This window comes from Tinamus guttatus, unplaced genomic scaffold, assembly GCF_059628265.1.
Source record: "Tinamus guttatus ecotype Peru unplaced genomic scaffold, ASM5962826v1 Tinamus_guttatus_pri_ptg000287l, whole genome shotgun sequence".
NCBI classification, from domain to species: domain Eukaryota; kingdom Metazoa; phylum Chordata; class Aves; order Tinamiformes; family Tinamidae; genus Tinamus; species Tinamus guttatus.
The window spans coordinates 5,553,879-5,577,664 of NW_028288821.1; the positions used below are offsets into that span (position 1 = coordinate 5,553,879).

General features: G+C 43.7%; 1 protein-coding gene across 2 annotated transcripts in view; it reads left to right on the forward strand.

Annotated features, from left to right (window-relative positions):
* The first annotated feature begins 926 nt into the window (after window positions 1-926).
* Window positions 927-23,786, forward strand: part of CAPN6 (calpain 6) — a 45,424-nt gene continuing 22,564 nt past the window's right edge. Inside the window, exons 1-2 of one of the 2 annotated variants that reach the window (XM_010227427.2) lie at window positions 927-1,077; window positions 7,376-7,550. In XM_010227427.2, the coding sequence (XP_010225729.2) occupies window positions 7,386-7,550 (165 nt within the window). In that variant the 5' untranslated portion in view covers window positions 927-1,077; window positions 7,376-7,385. Of the gene's footprint in view, window positions 1,078-4,223; window positions 4,332-7,375; window positions 7,551-23,786 lie in introns of those variants that run through there. The other variant, XM_088527504.1, reaches the window with a different exon arrangement.

The window sequence follows — 23,786 nt, forward strand, 5'->3', positions numbered from 1 at the left end:
ATGTCCTGGACTTACTCAAAATGGCATTGAGGCTGAGGTGTTTATGGAGAGAAGTTTGTTTTGGCAAAATCACTGTGTTTTGATGAGAATTTATTTTTCTCCTTTTTATTGTACTTTAGTTATAAAACACATCATTTTTCCATTTCTAAACTGTGTCATTACCCACATGAAGTGATGTATCCTCCCTTCATTAGCAGGGCAGAGCAGTAAGAGAGGCCAAGTGCTCGAGTGGTGCAGGGCAGGTTGGTGGAGCTGGGTCAGGGCTTGGGTGAGCAGGCCAGGAGTGTCGCATGTCCCCAGAGCATTCCAGCCTCTTTAATGACTTGGGACCTCTGGAGTATGTTCTATCCTTTGGCCATGCAGGATTTATTTATTGTTCACATTGTTTTCTCCTGCACAAGTGAAATGGGAAGAGCAGGATGGGGGATATACTGGACTGTAGACACAAGAGAAGGTTCTTTTTAATGTCCAACACTGATGTGGTGCTCGGAGCTGCGGGCATGAAGGTGCCCATTAGCCTTTCCCACAGCTCAGGAGCTGCAAAACCATAGCCTCATGAATCCCCAAACCAGAACCACGCGAGTCCCACAGAAACCTGGTGCGATTGCCCTCTGTGGCCAGGACCCAGCGGAGAGCAACAGGCATTGGCATTGGCTTTACGCAAGTGTGGAAACAGCATGCAGCCTAAAAAGGAGTATCATTCTTTTATGGTACACATTAATCTGCCCCGTTTTCCATACAAAGGAGGAAGAAAAAAAAAAAAAAAAAAAAAAAAGCTTGTAACTCTTGCCAGATGGCCTTGCCTCCTTTCCTTCTTTAAAAATTCATTTGCAGTTGGGGCCACAGTTGCAGCACACAGTTTGGGAGGAATAAACAAGGCTGTGCGTTTTGGGGCAGCTCCGATGGTTTCCTGGTGTCCTTGTGACTCATTCCTGGGAAGGGTTATCCTGGAGCACACCCCTCTAGTGATGGGATCGTGGTACGGCCCGAGAGTTTCAGGTTAAGAAGCAAGGGGATGTTGTTTGCAGAAGTGATTTGAGGAGTTTTGTGCCTCAGAGCAAGGACTGGCCTCACCAGGTAAGTGCCAGAGGTGTCACATACACTTGTATTTACTTGATTTGCTTCTTTAACACCAGCATGAAAACTTTTTCTTAGTAGTAAACTATGCTTCATCAGGCACAGGGAAGAGATGTTTGTGTGTGCTGCCGTAACATGCGTTTGAGAAAGTTGCATCTCAGTTGCAAGCTAACCCTGGAGCCAGCTGCTCTCTGTGATTTATTGCAAAAGTGTCAGTGCTCCCACTCCTCCTGTGCTGGCCAACCTAGCACAGACAGGACTGTTCTCTCTACAGACTTGATTAACAGCTACCCTAGATAAGGGGGGCAGGCTGATAAAGTGATTTAATCTTGTTGCTCATATAATTCTGGTTTTCATCGTGTCTCTGGTCTGGTAAAAATCCTATCAGTTCTCATTGTGGATTATTGTATTTTTATTTTATTTTATTTTATTTTTTTTGCATAAAGGGAAGGCTTTTGCACTGTCTCACGTAGTAGCTAAGTTTCTGGTGGTTTTGGCATAAAAGTGTGTCCTGAACAAATCAGCCAGTATTGCTGTTAGCATTTTCTGTACAGCATGTTAAAGATCTCTCAAGTTGAATTAATAGTAATTTTAATAACCAGTATCTACCACACTAAATCACTTCCTTCTGAATTCAGAACTTAACTTGTACCTCTCTCTAGCTAATTGCAAAATAACCCTAAATCCAGGTAGATGTGGAAGTCACTTTTTTCAAAGTTTTTTTTAAAAAGTCAATTTTTTTAACATATGCACGTGGAAGATCCTGACTGCCTGCAGTACCTTGAAGATGTTGCCCCTGGCAGATCCTAATTAAAGGATCCAGATTGTGCAATGTATACATCCCTAAATGGGTCGCCTTTCACTAGGGAATAAAATGGCAGCAAAAACGACCAAAGTGGCAGTTTCTGTCCTGAGGGCCTCCCTGCAGCCTGGGCAGGGAGGACTTGATTCCAAGAAGGGGGTCCTGGGTTTCTGTCTCTGCTCTCCTGGCAGTTGAGGCGTTTGAGTCATTGAAGGTTTCATGGGGAAGCCTGTCAGCTGGAGACAGCAATTCTGCACTGTTCTGGACTCTGCTTCTTGTGAAATCTGTGCCTTTGCCCCAGGGGTGACAGAGGAAATAGTTAAAAGCTATTTTGCAGGCAGCTATTAGTGATAAACTACTCCAGAAGGGGCAAGGAGGCAAGAGACAGGAGTAAAGCCAGTGCTTACCCTCTCCAAGCATGTTCTGCCAGGATTTGAGTGCTTTTGACCATAAAACCCAGCATCATGCTGCACAGTGCTCTGATGTGCACATGCATGTTGGTTTGTCTCAGTTTTCAAGCTGGAAGAATTTGTTTGTTTGTTTTCTTGACCCCTGCTCCACAAATTCTGCCTCTTTCTGCTCATACCAGATGGAATCCTTCCTTCTAGGGAAATGACCACCTGTAAGAAAACTGAAAGGAAAGCCTGGTTAACACCGCCATGTTGCAGCAGTGGAGAAAGCATACAATGCTGTGATTTATTTAATTATTTATTTTTATTCCAGCAGAGCTTTGGTAGGTAGCCAGATGATTCTGCCAGTTCTTGATGCCAAGTGGTGGCCAGTCCAGTTCCTGGTGTTTAATTAGTCTCCCTTCCATTTCTGCTCAGAAATAGTAGGATATGGATGGATATTCCTAATAGAAAATGTGCGTGAATTTTCCTCTCTCAATTATACTGCCAAGTATGGCAAAACTGCACAGCGAAATAGGATCAGAACCTGGTGCAGTCAGCATGTTAACTTTATGAAGAATTTGAAGAATTGCATGTCTCTGGTTGCAGTGCTTTGTATTACAGGCAGTGACGCTCCTGATGTATCAGTGGGAGCCATAACAGCCGAGAGCACCAAGCCGCAGCATGTATGAAGTGGAGGTTTTGCAAGAACTTTGAATTCCTCTGTACCCGTTGTACAAATTTGAAAAGTCACTGCTTGAAGACCTTCAATCATGCTGTGCAGAATGACAACGCAATAACCTTTTCCAGATGGAGTCCTGAGAGTGCTTTCAATTAGGAGTTTTACAGGGAAACGGTTTAGAAGGACGTTAATTTAAAGCTTTTGGCCACGGGGTTGCTTTTTGGGAAGTACTCACAATGTGATTGCTTGGAAGCAAACTAGAGCTATGTTTGAAAACAGTCGAATACTTGAGTCTCTGTTTTGCTCCCACAGCCCAAACAGTGACTCTGCGGTTGCGTGATAACTCGGTATTAGAAGAACGGAGTTTAGTGTTGGGGTTTTTGCATGTTATCAAGGCAGGCTTACAGCTGAAGAGAAACCCAAGAACCAGGTTTTTACTGGTATTGGTGCTGTTATGGTTTAAATGAAGCCACTGCAAGCTCAGTACTAGCTAAGGGCTAATCTTAAATCTGGGGGTGCTACCCAAGTGCGCGGCATATGCTGTGTGCATCCCTTCTGGTGTTCCCCGATCATCTTCCGGCTTGCTGGAAGAAGCGACGTGCCCGTTCACAGCTGTGTTCAACTGTGGAGATAAATACAGGCTAGAAGTGCACTTTGTCTGTTTAGTCTTGGTACTGCTGTATGGAAATTCCTGCGAGTCCTGCAGTTGGAACAGAAAGCTGGATGCCTGATGAAATGAATGTGCTGCAGTGTGCCAAGACTCTTCCTTGGTTTCATGCAGAAGGCGAGGCTTACGGTAGCACTTTGCAATGTCTCAGAACGTCTTTGCAATTGAAAGTGCTGGTTTTGGTCAAGATGAAGCAGCTCGGTACCATCCCTGCGCCCTTCCCGCACACCTATGGGCTAGCACGGTGCTGAGTGGCCCAGGGAGCTCAGCTCCACTTCTCTCCAATTTCTCTGCATGATGCTTAATAGCACAGAGTAACAGAAAAGGAGTTAAGAACTGGTGACTTTCTCTGTTAGTTTTAGTGTGATTCTTCCATAAATTTAAGAGCAACTAGGATGTAATTTTCACGCACGCGCCTCTCTGGACAGTTATTCACCCTGTTTGTTGTGTGTCTCCTGTGCTGCAGCTGGGGGAAGAGAAAGCTTAAGAGAGGAAAATGTGAGTGTAAAGAAACTGCCTGGTAGTGGCTCTCCAGAGCTGGAACAATATTTGAAATTTGTCTTGATACTCTTGGGAAGAATTGCATTTCAAGTGGATGTCCCTTTAATTAGAACTGCTAATAGTGCCAGGAGCTGGCATTTGCAGCTGCGCTGCAGGCAATTTAGCCGAACTCGTGCTTGCTCCGTCAGAGGGAAGCATCTCCAAGCGTTAGCTGTAAGTAAGATCCTAAAAATGTCGCTGTTGCCAGGCTGTGGAGGGGACTTGCTGAAAAAGGGGCCTGTGCTGACTTGTCTTTGCTGAGATCCTTTTTCCAGTCCAAACAGAAATCCCCCTGGAAAGAGAGGGTTAGAGAAAGACTCACAGCTTGGTATTTGAAAGCTGAGAGATGCAGGAACTCCTCTGTGCTGACTCCGAGAGCACCTCTCATGGCTCAGTTAAGATGGCAGGATTGTCCGTGCCGTCAGTGGAGCAGAGTGCTAAGAGCTCAGCTTGGAGTGTGGAAAAACTCCAAGGAGCAAAACTGCAATCAAGTAGGGTAAAGGAGTGAAACCGTGACTAAACCCAAAGAAATGACTGTGCTGTAGGGCTGTTTGATCCCCTGCCCTGGGAATCATCCCACCCTCTCCATACAGCCGTAGAGCAGCAGAGGGTCTCCAAAGAGCAGTACAGCATTTTTAGGACAGTGCTGCTAGCCCTCACTCTGCAACGCTGCTCTGTATTGCAGGGCGGCAGTGGGAGCCCTCTCTGGAGAGGCTGCCTGGCCTCACTGTCCTTGCTCCTTGCAGCCGTGCGTCCCGAGCGTCAGCAGAACCAGAGGTGAATCTGCCGCAGGGAGAAGCGGGAGCAGCTGAGGGCTGCATGCTGTGGGCTTGGGAGAGCGGGAGGGAGCCTGATTCTGTGCTTTGCAAGCTTGTTCATCCAATGGAGGGCCAAAATCCGGTATCTCTTTCAGAACTGAAGCATGGAGCCGTGTGCCTGCTCTCAGCCTCAGCCAGCTTAGGCAGTTTGCCGGTAGGTGACCACCTTGGCGGGAGGAGCACGTTATAGAGAAAATAGAGAGAAGCATTCTATTATAGAGAAGCTAGACTGACCTCCTTCCCTGTGTACTTTTCAACAAGAAAAGAGCCTTCCCTTGTGTTTCCAAAGGGTGTCTTTGAGTGCCTGTCAGTGTATGCAGCAATGTTGGGATCTGGTTCAGCTGTGATGTTCTGTGTTTCTTGGGTAGCTCAATAACAGCCATTCTGGGGAGCAGCGGAGGCCCCTTTCAAAGACATCTGCTGTGCTCAGAATGGCACAGGGAGCTCGCAGAGGATCATTTTAACAAGCTCACAGGACAAGCACGTTGTTGCTAGCGGTCCCTTGGGGAGCGGTGCTCCGGGGCCATGGGTGAGGCCGGCAGCAACCTAACTTCCCATGCTGCATTTTGTGTTGCATTTTCCCTTTGTTCTGTGCATTGTTGCGAGACTTGATGCTGTGTCCTGACCCAGGAGAGTTAATGCTGGAAGGTCTCGCACTGCAGCACAGCAGCTAGAAGGGGAAAAGGGTGGGGGAATGAGGTCATTACAGACCTATCGGTGTGAATTAGGCAATGACAGCTGAAACCTTATCACCCTGGGGCTATTTTAAAAACAGGCCTATCTTGCAAATAGGCTCAGTTTGGAATCTTTGTTAGCTGGTGGGGAGTTTTCAATAAGCAAGGGTGCTAGTTATAATGAGACAATTTCTCTTACGCCTAAATTAGCCTTTTTTTTTGGGGGGGGGGAGGGCGTTCCTCAGCTATCTTTGTATACTCAACGAGTTGTTGTGCACTTGACTTTGAAGAATTGGATGGTAGGGAGGAAGCAAGTCTGTCTATTTTGCCTTTTCTTGGGAGGCCATCTGCCAAATGAGATGCCTGGTGTGACTTTTTCAGCATAATTAACAAGAAAATAGCCTCTCAGGAAAAAAAAAGAAATTGTTAGAAATGACACACTAGCAGTGAACCATTTTGTTTCTGAACAATTCCTTTATGTTTGGTTTTGGTCTGTTGAAGTGATCCTTAACACAGTGAGGGATTCTCTGGCCCAGTTCTGAAATGGGAAGCCCTAGCATAACTGCAGACATGGGATTTATTCCATTGATTACAGCAATATCGGGACTTGACTTAAAAGTCATCACAGTTTTGAGATGCGCAAAATTTACTGCTGGAGTTTTGCCTTGAGAAAGGAGGAGAATTGACAAGACTAGCAGTTGAAGTGCTGGCTCAGAACTAGTTCCATTGCATGCAGCAAGATAACCTACTTTTACTTTATTCTTATTTTAGTCTTCTAAAAAAAATTATTTTAGTCGTCATTTTTGTAGATAAGGAAAGGGAGATGTATCCCTAACCAGTGGTGAGAAGGGAGGGAAAAGCAACTGATGTGCAAGAGCGTTTCAAACAGTAAAGTGACATATTCCCTCCATTTCTTCTCTTCAAATAGCACTTTAGAAAGATGGGAGCATCCCTCGCATTCCCCTTCAAGCTGTCCTAAACAATTTCTGCAGTTAATTTCTGATTTGCAGCATGTTCTTCAGTGATTTGTTTGAGCCTTGTGGCTGTGACCATAAACTTGCCAGACTAGACAGTCACAGTTCTCAGATGAAGAACTGGAAACAAACTTTTTCAGATCCCATCAATATTTGCAAATATTTGCTACTTCTGTGAATGCAACTCCCTGGAATATAACATAAAGATGAAAGGCAACAATAACAGCCAAAGTATCGTCACTGAAATTAAGATGGATAGTTGTGGAAATCTGTTTTCTGTTTTTCTCTCATTTCCTGTTCTTCAGATTGAAGTAGATAATTAGAGCTTTAGTGGCCAGAGGAAGAATGTGCTACAGTTCCATGATGACAGAAATACGGTCCTGTCCTTCACAGAAAATACAAACTGAGAGGCAATCCTCACTCTTATCTAGATTACTTTTCCAGTCCATCAGACCAGGCAAACATTTGTCCTTGTACCTGGTCTGTGCTATTTAATGTTTTCTTCTGTATCTCTCCGGCCAGAATATTGTCCTAATGTCACCCTAATGTATATGATCATCTTGTTTATTAAGGTTTTATTGTCTAGCCCTTAGGATAATCTGATTTATAGTCCTATTTTTGATTGAGATCAATAATTAATTTTGTTTTGAACAACCAGTTATATGCCCTCTTGTAAAAGGGTGGCGAATGGCACTATCTGTGTTCTTCAAAAAGACTTATAACTTACACAAGCCAATGTTCATTTTGCCTAGACAGAGGGATATGTCTTCATCAGTGCGACTCTTCAGAGACCAGAAATACAAGGAGCTGAAAGGGCAGTGTATTGAGCATGGACGACTCTTTGAAGATCCTGACTTTCCAGCCTCGGACGAGTCCCTTTTTTATACGACGGCCCCACCAAGGAAAGTTGAATGGAAGCGCCCAAAGGTAACCAACACTCCTCATGATGAGGAGCTCTGTATTCCTCCACTCCTCTATCCTCAGTGCTAAAACTCCATCTGTTAGCCTGTTCTTCCTTCCTTTTCCCATTAATTTCTTATCAGTGTTTGACTAAGCAATCCCTCTGTGTTACATTGCTGTTCAAAATGAAAGTCATACTTTACTGAATAAAGATAAAAAGAAAGGAGGGGTCTGCATGGCATATTCATGCTTTTTACTGTTGACACCTTTCTAAAAACAAGCAACAACGTGAGGTGACTTCAGTCCTAGGACCATTTAAATCAGTACTCTGTATTTAATTGGAAATATTTATCTGTAACATATCAGGCAACACAGAATATAATGTGGGATTAAATTCTTAGTTTGCTGGGCCAGTGTGTAGGTACATACCTGTCTGGGTTGCTGTGTTGACAGAACAAATTCAGCTGTGTGTAAAAATTTCTTAACTGAGGTTTCTGTTCAACCCTCATTCACTTTTGAAAACCCTACTATGTAGGCACAGTATTTGCAATATAAGATCAGAGGTGTATTTTTCCTCACATATGTCTTATGTCTAGTTTAGTGTGTGTGTGTATGAGGGGGGAGTTGTTTTTTAGGAAGTCTATAACCTGTGAAAACAGTACTATAGGAAATACTATCTCCCTGTGAAAAGTTTTGGGGGATATTACTTAGTGCCAAAACCAGAATGACTTGCAGGCCCTCCTTATCAGCACATATTCACTTTTAGCTCAGAGTAAATAGCTTTGTTTCCTTCCGAGGAGAACCTACTTGTGCTTCCAGAATCCATTGTTTAGCTCATCATGTGTGTGCAGCTGTTTTAGCTCCCAAATTTCCAATTTGCTTTGTGTATTAGGTGTACTGGAACCACAAGTGGGTTTGGATGTCTTTTGAAGTAAAGGCAAGAGGCCCTCCCAAGGAGTGCTCTACCACGCAGATGTGCTTTGGGTGCCTTTGGGATGGAGTAGATTAAGTTGATGCAGAAGAAGGAAGGTGCTGTGCCCAAGAAGTGTGTTTGAAATCCTTCATTCTATGCCAAACTGAGTTTGGCATGAACCTTCCTTCTGTGCTGTGTTTCCAAGAGGTTCGTTTAATACCTCAACAGCAAAGGTTGTCTGGAGTGACTGGAGCATTTTCCTTTGTTGATTGACATCAAGTCTGGTTGTTCCATGGCTACGCTGAAGTTAACAAGAGCATTTTGCCACTGACTTCTGTAAAACATGGATTTTACTACCAGCAACTTTCTATTCAAAGTGAACAGCTATTGTCTGCACGCAACCAATAATGTTCATGACTATTTACTATCTTTATTAGCATCTTAACAGAAGTGAAATATCATCTTTCTTATCTAACTGTCACTAATATACTGCACGCTTCAAACAATAATACTTGTGTTTGGAGTCTGTTAATTGGATTGCTGAGTTTTTTGCATTTGTATTCCTAAAACAATTCACAACCACAAGCAAATACTTCAGAGGAGCATAAAATCATTCTCACCTCTGACCACGGGACTTTCCCTCCGAGTGTGAGAGTGTGTAATCTGTTCTCATATGCTGACAAGTGTAGTGAAGAGGAGGAAGAAAGCCTCTTGACCAGATGCATGCAGTACTTTTAACCTTAAGCATGAAGAATTTGGCCTCAACCTTATTCATATCCACTGTTGGGATTAGGCTTAATCTTCTGGAAGCACAAACTTGGGTGGCTTTTCCTAGAAAAGTCAATGACAACATGATCTACTTCGAGTATGGTCAGAGCTGTCCCTTGTCCTCTGTGACAAGGGGAGGCAGAGCAGGCTGACCAAGGCTGCCCTGTACTTGCCAGGTTTGCTTGCTGATGGTTATTTCTCCTGGCAGCCTGAATATTGATATTTTAGTTAGCAGAGCAAAAGTTGCTTTTCTGCTTCTGGTTTTAATTTTCCAAGAGGTGATACTGAAGAACAAGGAGAGTGAAAATAACCCTAATAGCAGTTTGGAATAAATGCAGGCATTCCAGAGTCTTCAGATTTATTTTATTTCCTTAGTTACTTGAGTCCTTCCTCCCTTCCCAGAAGAGAAAATACCATGAAACTGCTCACAACAAGGTCAGGGAAAGGCCTTTTACCTCCTAAGAGATGTGAAGCAAGAATTAGACTCAAGGCAAAGATGCCATTTTAAGCCAATCTTTTGTGTTACCCTAAAGCTCTGTTTCTCTGTTCTCCTTCCTTGCTCCAGGCTGTATTTGCCCTCAGGGTCCACCCAGGGCTGCTTCTGCACTCTGGTAGCAAATAGCCCTTCAGCAGAGGAGAGGGAGTAGATGCCTGAGGAGGTGGTGGAGGCTGCCTATGCTCTCATGGTGGGCCTGGAGAAACTTCTTGAGGGAGAGAGGCTTGTCTTTATGCATGAGAGCAGGGCTGAGGATCTACCTCGCCCACAACTGTTCATGGATTATGTCCTTTCTGCTGCTTGGAACAATGTTTGTGCTTAAATTGTTGCAGTGTTTCTCTTCTGGAGAAAGAAGTGGCCTAGCCTTGCAATATGACAGAAAGACAGGGGCCAAAACTGTCAACTGCTGAGACAGATACTGAGCAGATCTTTGCTTGCCGAGCCTATATTCACAGCTCATCCAGAAACTGCTGCTGTTGCTCCCTCTGCTCCCCACTATTGTGTGTGTGTGCAGCACATTCAGGGATGATCCCGTTAGGCCCAATGTGCTTCTGTTGAGCCAGGCAGTGCTACCTGCGTAGCCTGCGCAGATGCTCATACTAGCACACAAGCAGGTTTTTGCTTTGAAAAGCCATCTGTGAAGCTCTCTGAGCAGCTGAGGAACGCTGCCCAGTGCACCCAGAGCTGAGAGCTGTTGTTGCAATTGCTGTCACTGGTACTGGTGTCCAAACAAGGACATTGGGATCTGGAAATCCAAGCTGAGGAGAGGCAAAAGCTGCTATTCTAGTTTTGCAAATATGCTCAGTTTGTTCAGTCCCTCAGTGGCTGGGTGTTGGCCAAACAGAACAAATCCTTAGGAAGCTGTGCCTGTGTATTCCAAAGGTGAAGAAAGGAGTGTATGAGGAAAGAGGAAGATGATAGAGTTTCTTCCCTCTTTATTTTCCTGCTTGTTTCTGCACCTGCAGTGCATTTTTTTTCTCATTCCAGTCAGACATGCAGCAATAGGTCATTAATAATCTGACATTAATTAATTAGGTACTTTTGAATCCTTTTGGGAAAGGGAACGAAGTCAGAGTGATGTAACTTTTATGGCACCTCAGTATTAAGTTACAGAAGAATACAAAAGGCTCTGTAATTACAGTGTGCTCACTCTCAGATGATGTGGCTTTTCAAGGAGAAAGGCAGCCTAGACTTTCCCAAGGGAGCTGTAAAGGAGACTGGAATTTCCTTTATGTTTCTTAGCCTTGAGCAGAAGAAAGTGTGTGAGTGACTATACAAAGGGAAGAGAGTACAGAAGGTGGCTTTGGGTTGTAGGGTGGTATGTGAGCCACACATTGATATTGTGCAGCTTGTTTTTATGTTGTGCTGCTCTTGAGATGCCCTTGTAGGCAAAAGGGACAGTGGAAGAGTTGGCCTTGTACTGGCACGAAAATTCAGCTAGTTTCTTCTTCCTTTTCTGTCTCTCTCATCCCCATATGTTAACACTGTGGTTGTTCTTGTCCGCAGGCATCCCAAGCAAGAGCCAGGTACTCACTATGACCTTCTGCAGGTGACTTTGTGATCCTGCATCCCATTACTGGTGCTCTGTGGGGAGGACAGGATTTCCTAATTATGGTCTTTGTCATTTTAATACACTGTGTTGTGTGCTGCATTTAGCTGTGATTTTACATCAACACAGTAACAGGGAAGCTCTTGGCCACCATTACCAACAGTTTTACTTACCATTAAAAGCAGATTTGGCTCATGACCTTGAGCTCCATATAGGAACCCCTTGCTCCCCATGACTGTTAAGATTAGCTCAGGTGTGTTTGGTTCCCTAAACATCCATGTGTGGATATGTAAAGGCGAGGCTTGACGGGCACCTTGGTCTTCACAGGAGGGCATTAGCCTTAGAGCCTGAAGGCTCTCCCAGGAAGGAGATATAAAAAGTCATTTGCAAAATAGGCTAAGTGGTCTAAACCTTCCATTGCTAAAGAAATATGAAATAAATTAAGACTTAACCTCGGGAAAGAAAGCTGCGGAACTGGAAGGATAATCAGAGAGGCTGATTGGAAAGCGTACGTAGAAATCCTAACCGTGCTGCTTAGGCTGGAATTGCGGCAACAGGGAGAAGGCTGTAGTCATCTGGATATGACACTACCATTTGCAAGGGTGCAAAAGCAAGCAGACAGGAGACCATCAGAATAAAATTATTTTTTAATGATGGGGAATGATCTTTCCTTTCCTCATTAGCTATATGTACAAGGAACTGCACAGCTCCCCAGAAGCAAAGCCTGGCACTGCTGAACGCTTGAGTTGCTAATGTGTCACGGTGTCCCTGGCGCCTGGTTCAGCTGCGCTTGGTGGCGGCCGTCTGTCCTTGCTGTGCACGTGTCAGTCAGCCGAGGAGCAGTAGCCACTTGCCAGGGGCTAGCGGCCAAGGCTGCCGTGGTGGGAGCGAGGACGGCCGGCTCTGGTGAGGAAGGTGTTAAGCCTGTCCCAGCCGCAGATGCGGGTAGTGGTGCAAAAGCCTGTTCTTCACCCGTTGCCCTGGCAACTGGCTGTTTGATTGGCAGCCACCTCCTGCCTGCGACTGTGCAGTTGCAATTAAGTCAAATTATCTGCAGGTTGTTACGTTTAATTCTGAGCTGCAGGGGGGGCAAGGGAAAGGCTGGGGCTGGGTGAGCACTTGTGGTACTGCCTGTGAGCTGCTGTCCGTCTGAGGTCGCGGCATGAGCGTGCATCGTGCTGTGGGTCTCTCTAAGGTTACAATTAGTACTGCCGTGGGTTTCTGAGCCTTGTTTTCTTGTCGGGGAGACCAAAAAGATACTTCGAGAGCTCTGGAGTTTGTTAGACGTTTTAATGAAGCCAAGAGGGGGATTCAATGGAGTTAGCAGCCTTGCTTACCCATCAGCTGTTCCTGTTCCTGCATCCTGCTGAGTCCGCAGCCTGGAGCAGTGCGCTTCTGCGTAGGCTCTCTTGTGTACATGAACTCACCATGTTTAGGTTGATTGGCTGGGAAATAAATACATGCAGTCATAGTGGTGCTGTCTTTTTGCTCTGATATGAAAAAAAAACCCAGACCTGTTGGTATTTTTTGGTGGGAGGTTGAGGAGAATGTGAGGACAATTAGAAAAGCAACTTTTTCCACCATAAGCCAGGGATTTAAAAATCACATAGAATCTTAGGAACTAGGTCTTCACGTTATTGCTTCTAATATATTAATGGGAATTGTTTTAAGGTCTAGAATATCGGTTATGATGTGATGGCAGCACTGGAATTTATGATAAAATGTAAGTGTAATGTGGATCATATAAAATGGTGGAAATGGCAAAAAATCAAGGCTGCTCTGAGAAGTGTCTTCACCCACCACTGCAAAGTTTGACTTCCCTCTATCTTCTTTTATTGACAATGATGCCAGTGTTGTTAATAACCTAAATACATGAGTTAAAAGCTGCTGTGCACAGAGCGGGCAAGTACTTGGGATCCACTGGAGTCTGAGTTCTTGTTCTTGCAGCCCAGGGTCATAAAGAAGGTGACAATGAGTTGTTATTGCTGCTGCTCTAGTATGATCCAGGAATGGCCAGGACTATTAAAATTTTTAAATGGTTACAATAATTGGTCTTGTAAAAGCAAAGCTTTTTTGAGGCGGGGAGGGAGAAGGATTTTGGCAGGATTTTTTTTTTTTTTGAAAAAAAAATTAAAAATATTTTTTAAAAAAGGCAATGGCAACTTTCCCACAGATAGGCTAATAAACATGACATACATTTTGAAATTTTCCTTGTAGACAAGGAGACTTTTCCAGCTGGAAAGAGACTTCCCTCCGTTGATCTTCTAAGGTAGTTGGAATGGCATGTTCTGATGGTGTCCAGCCAAGCAATTCCCTGCAAACAGTGTGGACTTTTTGTTTGTTTTCTTGCATTATTATTTTCTCCTAAGATTTTGACTTTTTCCTCAGTGAATGTGTCTTTAAAAGGAAATGACTTCTGCCTTTGCAAGGAGTCATGTCTTCTGTGCTCATATTATTTGCAGAAATAAAGGAAGCAGATTGTCCAGACAGATCTCTCAAACTTTGGTTATTTGTGATGCCTTAGCCAATGATCTAGAAGTTCTGAGGAAAGTCATGCTGGACTTTTCCAGCCTTTTTCTTCTAGTCTTTCTTTTCTAGGACCTATTTTTAGAATTTGATTGCCATAATTGCCTTAAGCACTATGTAGGTCTGACAGGATAAGGATACCAGAGCATTTTCTTTGTCTCTAGATTTTTCTGTAGTGATAAACACTTCGGATTTGGGAGAAGGTGGCATCTCCATGAGGAGGAAAGGTGAAGGCCAAATGAATATCGCCCCTGTTTGACAGCAGAGTGCTCAGATTCCTGTAGCATCCCACTGGGTCACAGAAACAATAGTGTCTTCCGTATCTGGGATGTTTCTGCTGCCTCAGAGATCAGGTATATGGAGCTGGCAGCCAAAGTGAGTTAGAGGAGGGACCAGAACCTGAATGATGGGAAACAGGGATTGGGAAGCCCAGGGAGGAGCTCCCTCATCAAATGTAAAATATGTTTCAGCAAGTTTACATTGCTGACAAATAGTACTGTGGGTGGACAGCAAGGATCAAATGTGTCCAAAAAGGACACACAACATCAGGGAACAGGGTTTCTCTCTACAGCGGCAGATTCTGGCCTGTGTGCCTCTCCCCATCTCATCCTGCCAGTTGCTCCACGAGGGCTTTGTATGTGGAGCTGTGACAAGATCTTTGTAAATGCAGCTGATGCAACTTCCACATCAAACCAGCATAAAGAGAGCAAATCTCAGGCCAGCCATGCAAAGCGTGGCTGACAACTTGCAGCATCGGAGAGCAGCCTGGAGAACTTGGGAGGCTCCAAAAGAGGCACTGAAAAGTATTAATCTCCCATGTTTGAGTTTAACTTTATTATTCATCTGTTCTTCTTTGCTAGTCTCTTAGGGAGTAAAATCCCTCCCTTTTAAAGAGAGGGGAAAGGCTTTTATTGCCTAAGTAGAGGAGACAGCTGCCACAAGGTATCCCTCCACCAGCACTTGAGGACACGTTACGTTGATCATAGTAAAAGAGGATGGGAGACTGTCCTGGGGAAAAGTACCCAGGCCTTGCCCAGCTGGCTCCTTCGTGTTGACCGTGACAGTGATGCTCTCACAGCGTGACATGCTCTCCTGCAAGTCCTGCCTCATCTTCTGCAACGGCTTTAGGTAAGGTTTGCTGTCAGAGGTTTTGCCTTGAAAATGCATGTTGACATGGTCTGCAGATTCGGCCTGTTGTTCTTCTGCAGTAACCTCTGTCACTCAAGCACCAGAATAATAATTAACAAGCCTGTCTCTGGGAGTTTATTGTGCCCCGGGCCCTGCCAGAACCCTGCGAACAGCAAATATTTTGTATTTGATTGCATTCTGCAAGAGAGCTTTAAAGGTGAGGGCCATATTTCGTCAGCATAAACCCCAGGAACCACTCTGATTCCTTGGTTCAGTTGTGATAGCATTCCCACTGGAGACAACACCAGCCCAAATATCTAATATGAATGTCAAGGACGTAGGGCTGTAGGTGTGAGGGCACTAAGTACTGAGAAGGCTTGTGTCCGGTCCCAGTAACTGGCATGAACTGCAAGTGCTTCACACTTGCCCTTTCCCACCAGGGCAGGCAGGTATGGCTGTTTGGATATGTGGATACTTTACGGGGACTTGGAAGGGAGAATTGTGCAGTGGAAAGAAAGCTCTGCTTTGGACTCGAGACTCGGAGCCTCTGCTGATTGACCAGGGCTAGCTTTGTAAAGGAGATTTCTTTCTTTCTTTTTTTAATCTTCCTTTTGAGATGAGTCAGTATTTGCATCTGCTAAAAAGATGCAGCCACCTGCCTTTCTGAAAAATGGGTCATGGAAATATGGAGAAGTTATTGGAGATAGCAGGGCAAGCATAACACTCATATGCAGAGGGTTGTCACTGGTCGCAGATGTGCTGCCTAGTGCTTTCATCCACAAAAGTCTTGTTCCTGCAGGGAGGAAGTGAGCAGAGCTACGTCCAGTGCCCCGAGGACTTGTCTCAGCCAAACAAACAAGCAGGGATCTCTTAACTCCCCTAATCTGTTCCAGCAGTTATTGCTGGCAGTGGCCGCTGTTCAAGTCTTAGAGAGGTATGTGCAGCTGGGTGACCCTCAGCCGTGGCCCATTTTTCTAGACCAGAATCTGCTTTTCAAATTAAGGTCTGAAGTTCGTTCCGCACAGTGAGATGAGGGGAGGTGTATGAGGGAACTCAGTATGTTGTGGCTGAGCCATGCTCTGAATGAAGCTCTGCAAATGTTATGTAGTACAAACGTACAGTGCAGTACAAAGTGCAAATGTTATATATGACATCGGACCTGAAGTAGGCTCTACTTCTGCCTTTGCGAAGGTTCGACAGGAATAGGAGCAGGAGCTCTGCTTCTATCCAAGTTTTCTTGTTTCTCCTCACCCTCTGCTGACTGTCATCCTGGAGAGGCCTCAGTTGTGCCTCCCTGAGCATTAAGTAATGCAAAACTCTCCAGGTAGGAGGACCTAGTGCTCCAGAACTGCAGGAGCTCTCTCCCTTTTTTTTTTTTTTTTTTTTCCTTTCTTTCTTTTTTCCTTTCTTTTGTTGTCATGGATGTTTAAGAAGTGCTTCAGGAACTGAAATGGATACAGTTTTAATCTTCTAAGGTTTTTTTGTTTTGTTTTGTTACTTTTCCAAAGAGTAGGGATTCATAAACTTAAATTTGCTCTCATAAGGGAGTGTAGCTCAAAATTAACATGTTTTTGGGGTGAATACCTGGCTCCTTTCAAAGCCTGGGAGTTTTTGCTGGTGACCAGCCTATCACCTTGCCTGTTGACAGTAATCTGAGTACAGAAGGCATTTTGAAAACAGTTTGATATGTTTCCATCTCATTTTCTGACCGGGTAGACCATTCTTCCCAGAATATTTTGCCCTTCATGTTTTCTTCTGGGAAAATTATGACATGCTTTTTTTTTTTTCTGGAATTGCTGGCGTTCCCAGAATGGAGCTGTTGCTCACCCTCATTCTGTTAATTCTATAATTTTATTTTTCATGAAAGATCTTGTTAAGATGGAGCTTACTCAGGACAGGAAATGAGCAAGGAACTGTAAAGCCTTCTCCTGTCTGCAAACACCCCGTATCTGATCTCTCCATTACCATCTGGTGGTTCTGTGGACCTAGTGTGACATGAACTTGGCTGCTCAATCCACTTTCTGGTGTCACTTCAGAAAATTCCTTGTTCTTAATTGTGCCCATCTCTGTTGGCCACTTTGGGAGAGGAAGCAGAAAATGCCCTGGCACCTTTCCAGGATGCCTGTCCTCCCTCCTCTGGGATTCTGCAGTGGAGCTGGGGGCTCAGTGGATGCCCTCACACCAGCTTCATCCCTCTTCCCTGCCTCGTAGGCCCGAGGGCAGAGAGGGGCCGGGGCTCCCTGCCTTTTCTGTGGCTATATCCTCAAACATGCTCGCCCCTCCATGGGTGTTGCATTTATTTACCCGTGCAGGAGAGGCAGTGTTTTGGAAGAGGCAGCTTTCTCAACAGTATTATTCACTGAATCTTGCAGGGATATAATTAGGAGCAAACATTAGTAAATGGTATGCATGCTTGCCAGCAGACAGCTCCACAGATGTCAGCATTTTGTTATCTTCTCTTTTGGCAGTTTTTCCAGTTTATATTCCCCTCCTTCAGACTGGTTGGAGGCTTTTTTGCATTGTTGCTGTTGTTGCCTCTAAAGAAAAAAAAAGTGATAAAAGACCTCGGTGTCACATCTAGATCATAAACATAGTTTTGAGATTCTGAATATTTCTTTAAAGTTTAAAATGTCTGCTTCTGTTTAGCTGGTTTAACCGCTATTAAATGAAAATAGGTTTCTAGGAGTCAACTTGTTTGTCCTGAGGCAGTACGATAACGTTAAGAGTGACACAGTAGAATTTATTTGGAGCCTGTAAAACAAAGCCTGAGGATCAGATCCTCAGCTGTTCTTACAGTAATTGTTAGTTCATTGATTTAGTCTACCTAAAGAATTAAATGTCTGGCTGCAGTGAAGGCAAATTATAGCCCAAACGTGCCAATTGTGAGGAAAATTAAGGTGCTGCTTTGTCAACGTTTGCCCCAGATGTGGAGCATTTTTTGGAATGAATTTGAAAGAACGTACTGCATGTTAAGAGCTTTAAAGCTCTTGGTTTATTTCCACATCTAAAATAATATTTAGGATGACTAAAGTTTTGGAATTTGAGGTCTCCTAAGCCATTATGTTTTAGATTTGCAAAATCATTTTGAGTTTCGTGCTGTTTCCTGGTCATTTAAATGCAAGTTCCCTTCAGTATTAATTCTATCTTAAAATTAAATAAAGCTGTATGTTTACTGGATTGCAGTTGGCAGTGAGCTGGCTGTGGGTTGAATTTTGGCTTGTAATTTTAGGGGTTTATTGCTCTTTCAGCTCTTCAAAGAAGAGAGCGAATGCAGGGCTTTGCCCCCCTCGTTCCCTAGGCTAACCCTGTAGATACCCGGATTTTTCTGCAAAGACTTTGTGGAGGGTTTTTTTTGCTGTAACTCCTATGCATGGTCACTGTCATTCTTTTTCCCTTCCCATCAGATAAAGGAGCCTTGGACACCCTATTTTTCTCCCTAACTTGAGCTGTGAATCCAGGACCTTGCCCTCTGCCCCCCATCTCTCCCATCTTCCCTTCTCTCTTTTACGCTCACAGACCTTGCTCTCCTCAGAGGAAAGTTCTCAGACAGGGTTGTTGGCTAAAAACTATTTTCCTATTTGAGTACATGATCTAACTAACAAAATAGTCAATGCCTGGGCTATAAGAGGAATATTTCAAAGCCAACTTATAACATGGACATGGCATTTCTCATCCCTGTTTTTACTTGTCTTTCTCTGATCCTAAAAACAGTATCAATTTCTTATGCAGGGGCAAATTAGAAATGAAGTGGTATCTCTCTGTGGATGGAGATGGATTGAGAGGCCTCTGCTGACATGAAGCAGCCCATTGGTTCTGCTAAAGAGATTCTGATTTACAGCTGCGGATCTGGCACGCTTCCCTGCATCTGAATGGAGTAAAAACTATAGACACCAGGTGGGCTGCTCTGCTTGGCAGAGATGGGGACTCCATACTAAGCTATTTCTGCTGTCATTCCAAAAACCAAAGAGGAAAAAAAAAAAGTTTGACAAAAATAATGGCTGCACTGTAAATGCTCAACTTGTAAGACAAGAAAAAAAATATATATAGGCAAATCTCAACATTATTAAAACCAGACCATTTCCTTAGCCTTTTGAGAGTTAAGAAATGTTTCCTTGTGTTTTTCCACTAACTCTTTTTTGGCTGTGGGATGCTGATTGAATAAAATAATTGACGTGATTGCTAGTGTGAGGGTGGGGTTAAGAGGTGACTCATAACCTTTCTCTTGGAAGCAGTCTGCGTGGTGAGCACTGGAGATGTTGCTGGAGAGACTAACGAGCCCTAATGATTTCAGGGTGCCTGATGGGGTTTGGTGTTCCTACTGGCACATGCTCCTCATGGCACATCATGAAGAAATTAAACTTGACAAGAGAGGAGCTGTGCTGGGGCTGGAGTGGCTCTCCAGCACATACATGCGGAACTTCATGTTCTAAGTCTAGGTGGAGTTTGGTGAGACTGAATTGGGTTCATGTCTGTGTCCTTAGCACCTCAGGAATTCTGTCTTATCATATCATGGAAATGTCAGGAGGCTTGAAATTTTCATAGCGCTTCCTAAATGTTCATACAACAGTGACCATCTTTAAAGGATTTTTTTGTTGTTGTTGTTTTGAGCAGCTTTGATAGGAAGCAGAGGTCTGGATCCCTTCTGTTTTACCTGGAACACAGCTTCAAACCCATAACTTCAAATCTAACAGGCTGTGTTCTCTGCAAAACTCTTGTGGGACTGGCCGCTGCGAATCTTCCCATGGCCAGCAGCAGTCATTGCCTAAGATAAATGGGAGCTGACTTCATATTGGGATTGCCAGAATTTCTCTTTACTGTTTTGCCTTAACTGGCAAACGAGGGTAATTTTCAAGTGATGGCAGTGACTCATCTGTTGGTCAACACTGTCCTTTGCTCAATTCCTGCTAATTTAATGATTTATTTAAGTAGACAGTTCCAGAGTTCCTGCTTTTTCCTTATCCATAACACATGATGCCTTCCTTGAAGATAAGGAATGCCATGTGATCCTTAAGGAACTACCATCCCTTCTAATATGCACCTTTTACTAACCCTGTTTAAACTGGTGAAGATGCAGGCTGTTGGCAGTGAATTTTAAAACAAAATGATTGTGTCTTGTTTGCCATATTGATGTTGTCTTGTCTTCTGGCAGCTGGGTAGTGTTCTTTTGTGTAAGATGGACATCAGATAGACATAAAGTTAGTATTTAATAAAGGAATTTTGCTTGAAATGAAGCACTAAAATCCAATCTATATCCCCTTGGGAAAACTAGAGAAAAAAAAAGCCTGCTACATGCAGAATCAGTGTTCTAGGAAGAAACAGCATGATTATAAAAAGACAAGAGGAGGATAATTATTATGTTCTTCCAAACAAAAGGTGCCTTAAGCCTCTAAGCAGTTTATAGGTAGAGATGAAACTGATTATGCTTTGACTAGGATAAGATCACGGTCAAGTAAATGGTCAGTTGCAGCTCTTCACTGGGGAAGTCAGTCTGTGGAGCAAAGGCCTGAGTCAGTGTTTCTGTCTCACCGGTTGTGCTCTAGTTTTTGGGTTGAATTGAAACAGAAGAAAATCCTGGGCTCTGACAGAAGATATCTGACGGGAATCATGAGCTTGGAGTCACTCGCAATTGATATCAAATAAATAGAAGCCTCCAGACAGAAATGGGTGGGAAGAGGAGCATCTCTAGCCTTGACATTAAGTCGCAGTTTTGATCTGACTTGCGAGGTGGAACAAACTTGCTTGCTTTTGGCTTTTATTTCCCAGGGAAGCAAAATTGTTTGGTTACATCATCTCTGAGCATGTGTCTGGCTGTTCCCTCATCCCCCAACAAAGTTTGAATCTATTGACCCATTTCAGCCCCTTTTGGTAAATGGTTAGATAGCTCAGTGATGCTATTGTTTCTATGTATTCTAATTGTCAGTATTCTGTGAAAAGAGGCAGCTAGAAACTAGAAAGGTGGCTGGCTAAAGCATGAAGATAAGTGAGTTCATGGATATAGTGGCAATGCTGGCCATTTGGCACACAGGTCTTTCTCCTGTCAGCTGCAGAGAGAGCATATTTAGTTGCGCAACCAGCCTTAAGAATTTTACCCTTCAGCAGCTGCTGCTGTTCCCCTGATTTCCAAAATTTCCTGAAATTTTTGATGGGAAAAAAGCTTGTCCCAAATGTTTTACTAATTTCAGTCCCTTTTCAATATCTTCTAACAGTGACTTATCTTAGGCAGAATAACCTAATCTACAGAGAAGGAAAAATATGTGCTTGATTGGCAGATAGATGAGGCAGCTGTGATTTTCCTCAAGCGTCCTCCTGCAGAAAGCACTGCTGCTGCAAGTTGTTCACTTTCCATCATTCAAAACTACCGACACACAAGTCATGTGCTGATAACTTTCTTGCTGTTAAAAGAGCATCTTTCCAAGATGAGGTTTAAAGATGTTTTAGAAGTAGCAGCTACTCCTTGTTTTCAAGGTGTATAAAGAAAATCCCTTTTGCTAGTTTCTGTGAATTAATGGAGATGTTCTGCAGTTACTAGATTTGGCTGAGGCATATAATTGCTTTTAGTAGCAAGAAATAAAGCTGAAGCCACTGTGTCATTTTGTGCAAAATTTTTGTTTTATAACTCAGAGTTTGACCCATAGGCAGGCAATAATATTCCTTAAAGTGGAAAAAAAAATGGTTTTACAGACTGTTGGGCAAACTGGTATCATATATTTCAGGTTGGTTCTTCACAGTCATCTTGGTGTTTGCTCCGTAGCAACATTTTCTATTTGTTATTCTCTTTGGCTGTAAATTGGCAATATTGTTGACCTTTTGGACCCTGTTAGAGGTTGTGGGTGTTTATCCTTCCATGGTGATGCTGCCATGATATTTCCTTACGCTCGGGCTGGAGACAAGCCTAGACACTGGTATCACTGTCCTGGCTGCAGCTCCCACCGCTCTGGGCAATGAGGAAACGGAGGAAACTCTAACATGAGGGCCGGGCACTTGGCTGCTAGAAAGACCCTTTTCCTGAGCCGGGAGGTAAGTGATCTGCTAAGGGCCTGGTGGCCCAACAGCACTAACTCCAGTTCTCTGTAAAAGTATCTGCATATATCTGTATGAATAAAAGACATACTCTCTATTTTACATGACCATACACTGACCGTTGCCAGAAAGGATGTCCAGACTAGAATTTAAGAGTTTGGGCTGTGCCCTGTTAAAACTAATGGAAGGCTATTACTGACTTACATAAACTCAAAAAAAGTTGAGCTATGCTAGTACAAAACTTCTATCAAAAAAGCCAAAACGCATTAATTTCAAAATCTGTTTTGCTACAATATCCCTAATGTCCTTTTGCTAACAGCTAATTCACTTCATCCTAAAAGGCGGTGACCAAGACCTCAGTCTGCAGGAGCCCCTGGAGACGGAGCAGCAGTTCAAGCTAGGCAGGCGTGGAAAGGCTACGGCTGCTGGGGCAGAGCGATGCCAGAGGTGCAGCTCCAGCATCCACCGGGACACAGGCCTTCCGCTCGCACTGCCACGGAGCCGTTCAGAGTAGTGAAAAACTGTGCATCAAAAGTTCCACCCACCCTCCCTTTTAGATTGTTTTTTCTCAGTAAAAGCCCATTGCTCGAGAGTGGGTGGCCTCTTAGACTGATGGACACAGATACAGCCCAGGTCTGACCTCAGCTGCACAAGCATATGCCTGGAAAAAGGAGGTCACTGGAGGTGCTCTGCATTGGTGGCAAGAAGGCCCGTGGGTCTGTGTATCTCCCATTTTGAGTTCTTTGATTCTGCAGGTGAGTGGAATAGAAAGATGAGCATTTTGAACTCCCTGCTTTAGGCTTTACAAATTCTAATTGCTAATGATTTTGCATACATTTGTAACTGACTTTATTCAGTGCCAAGGACTAGATTTGTAATTTCCTTATTCCTGCTCGTGGGCAGCTCATCCAACAAAAGATCCTTTAATGTTTTTGCTCACAACACTGTGTTGAGCATCATTCAGCCCCAAGTAATATCTACTGTCTAAGAGGACACTTGGTTTTAATGGAGTTCACTATCTAAAATCACAGTAGAGAAAGCATTTTACAAGAAAACCTTGGGTTAGATTCTACAAAACAGTGTCTTTTCTGATAGAAAACACTGCCTTTTTTTTTTTCCCTCCCTCTTTCTTCCAAGTAATATATGAAGTTGCTACCAACAGAAATCATAGTTTGGTTAAACTCTTCTCCCCAAATTACATCAAACTTCTAGTAGTTTTGGAATGTCGGAGAATGAAGGTCTATAGAATCATTAATGAAGGAGACATAAAATAAACTAAGTATTCCACAGTAGGCAGCAACATTACGTGACCAAAGTGGTGATCTCAGCGAAAAGCTCCTCAGCACCTTGTTGGCTAAACCAGAAATGATCAAAATCTTCTACGGGGGGAAGTTAGCTTCAGACTGGTTAATACTTTCTTATATTTCAGCAAAAATAGCCTAAAGAATAGTTACATTCTGTATTTTGACCTGTGCTACTTTGAATGCGTTTTCTGTAACTATTTGGACATATGTATCTGATGTTTAGCACTGGAGTTATTTGATGCTGTTGTCATAAACACCAAGGTTATCATTTTATGTAGCAACTGCTCTTTACCTTGCTTTCCGTGGTCACTGGAGAGAGACAGGCCTCTCTCCAGGATTATACCACTGTGAGAGAGGTGTTTAAGATAAAGGCTTTAATTCAGACTTCGCAAGCATTTGCATCTTGTTTGATCATAGCGGAGTCCAGGCACCCAGCTGGGATAGCAAGGCTGTTACCTGAGGTGAGTCTGATCCTGAACGTGGCAGGCCTGACTGCTGGTGCATGAGAGAAAGTAGCACAGTGATCTAAACCGTCACAGGCGAAGACATTACAACAAAT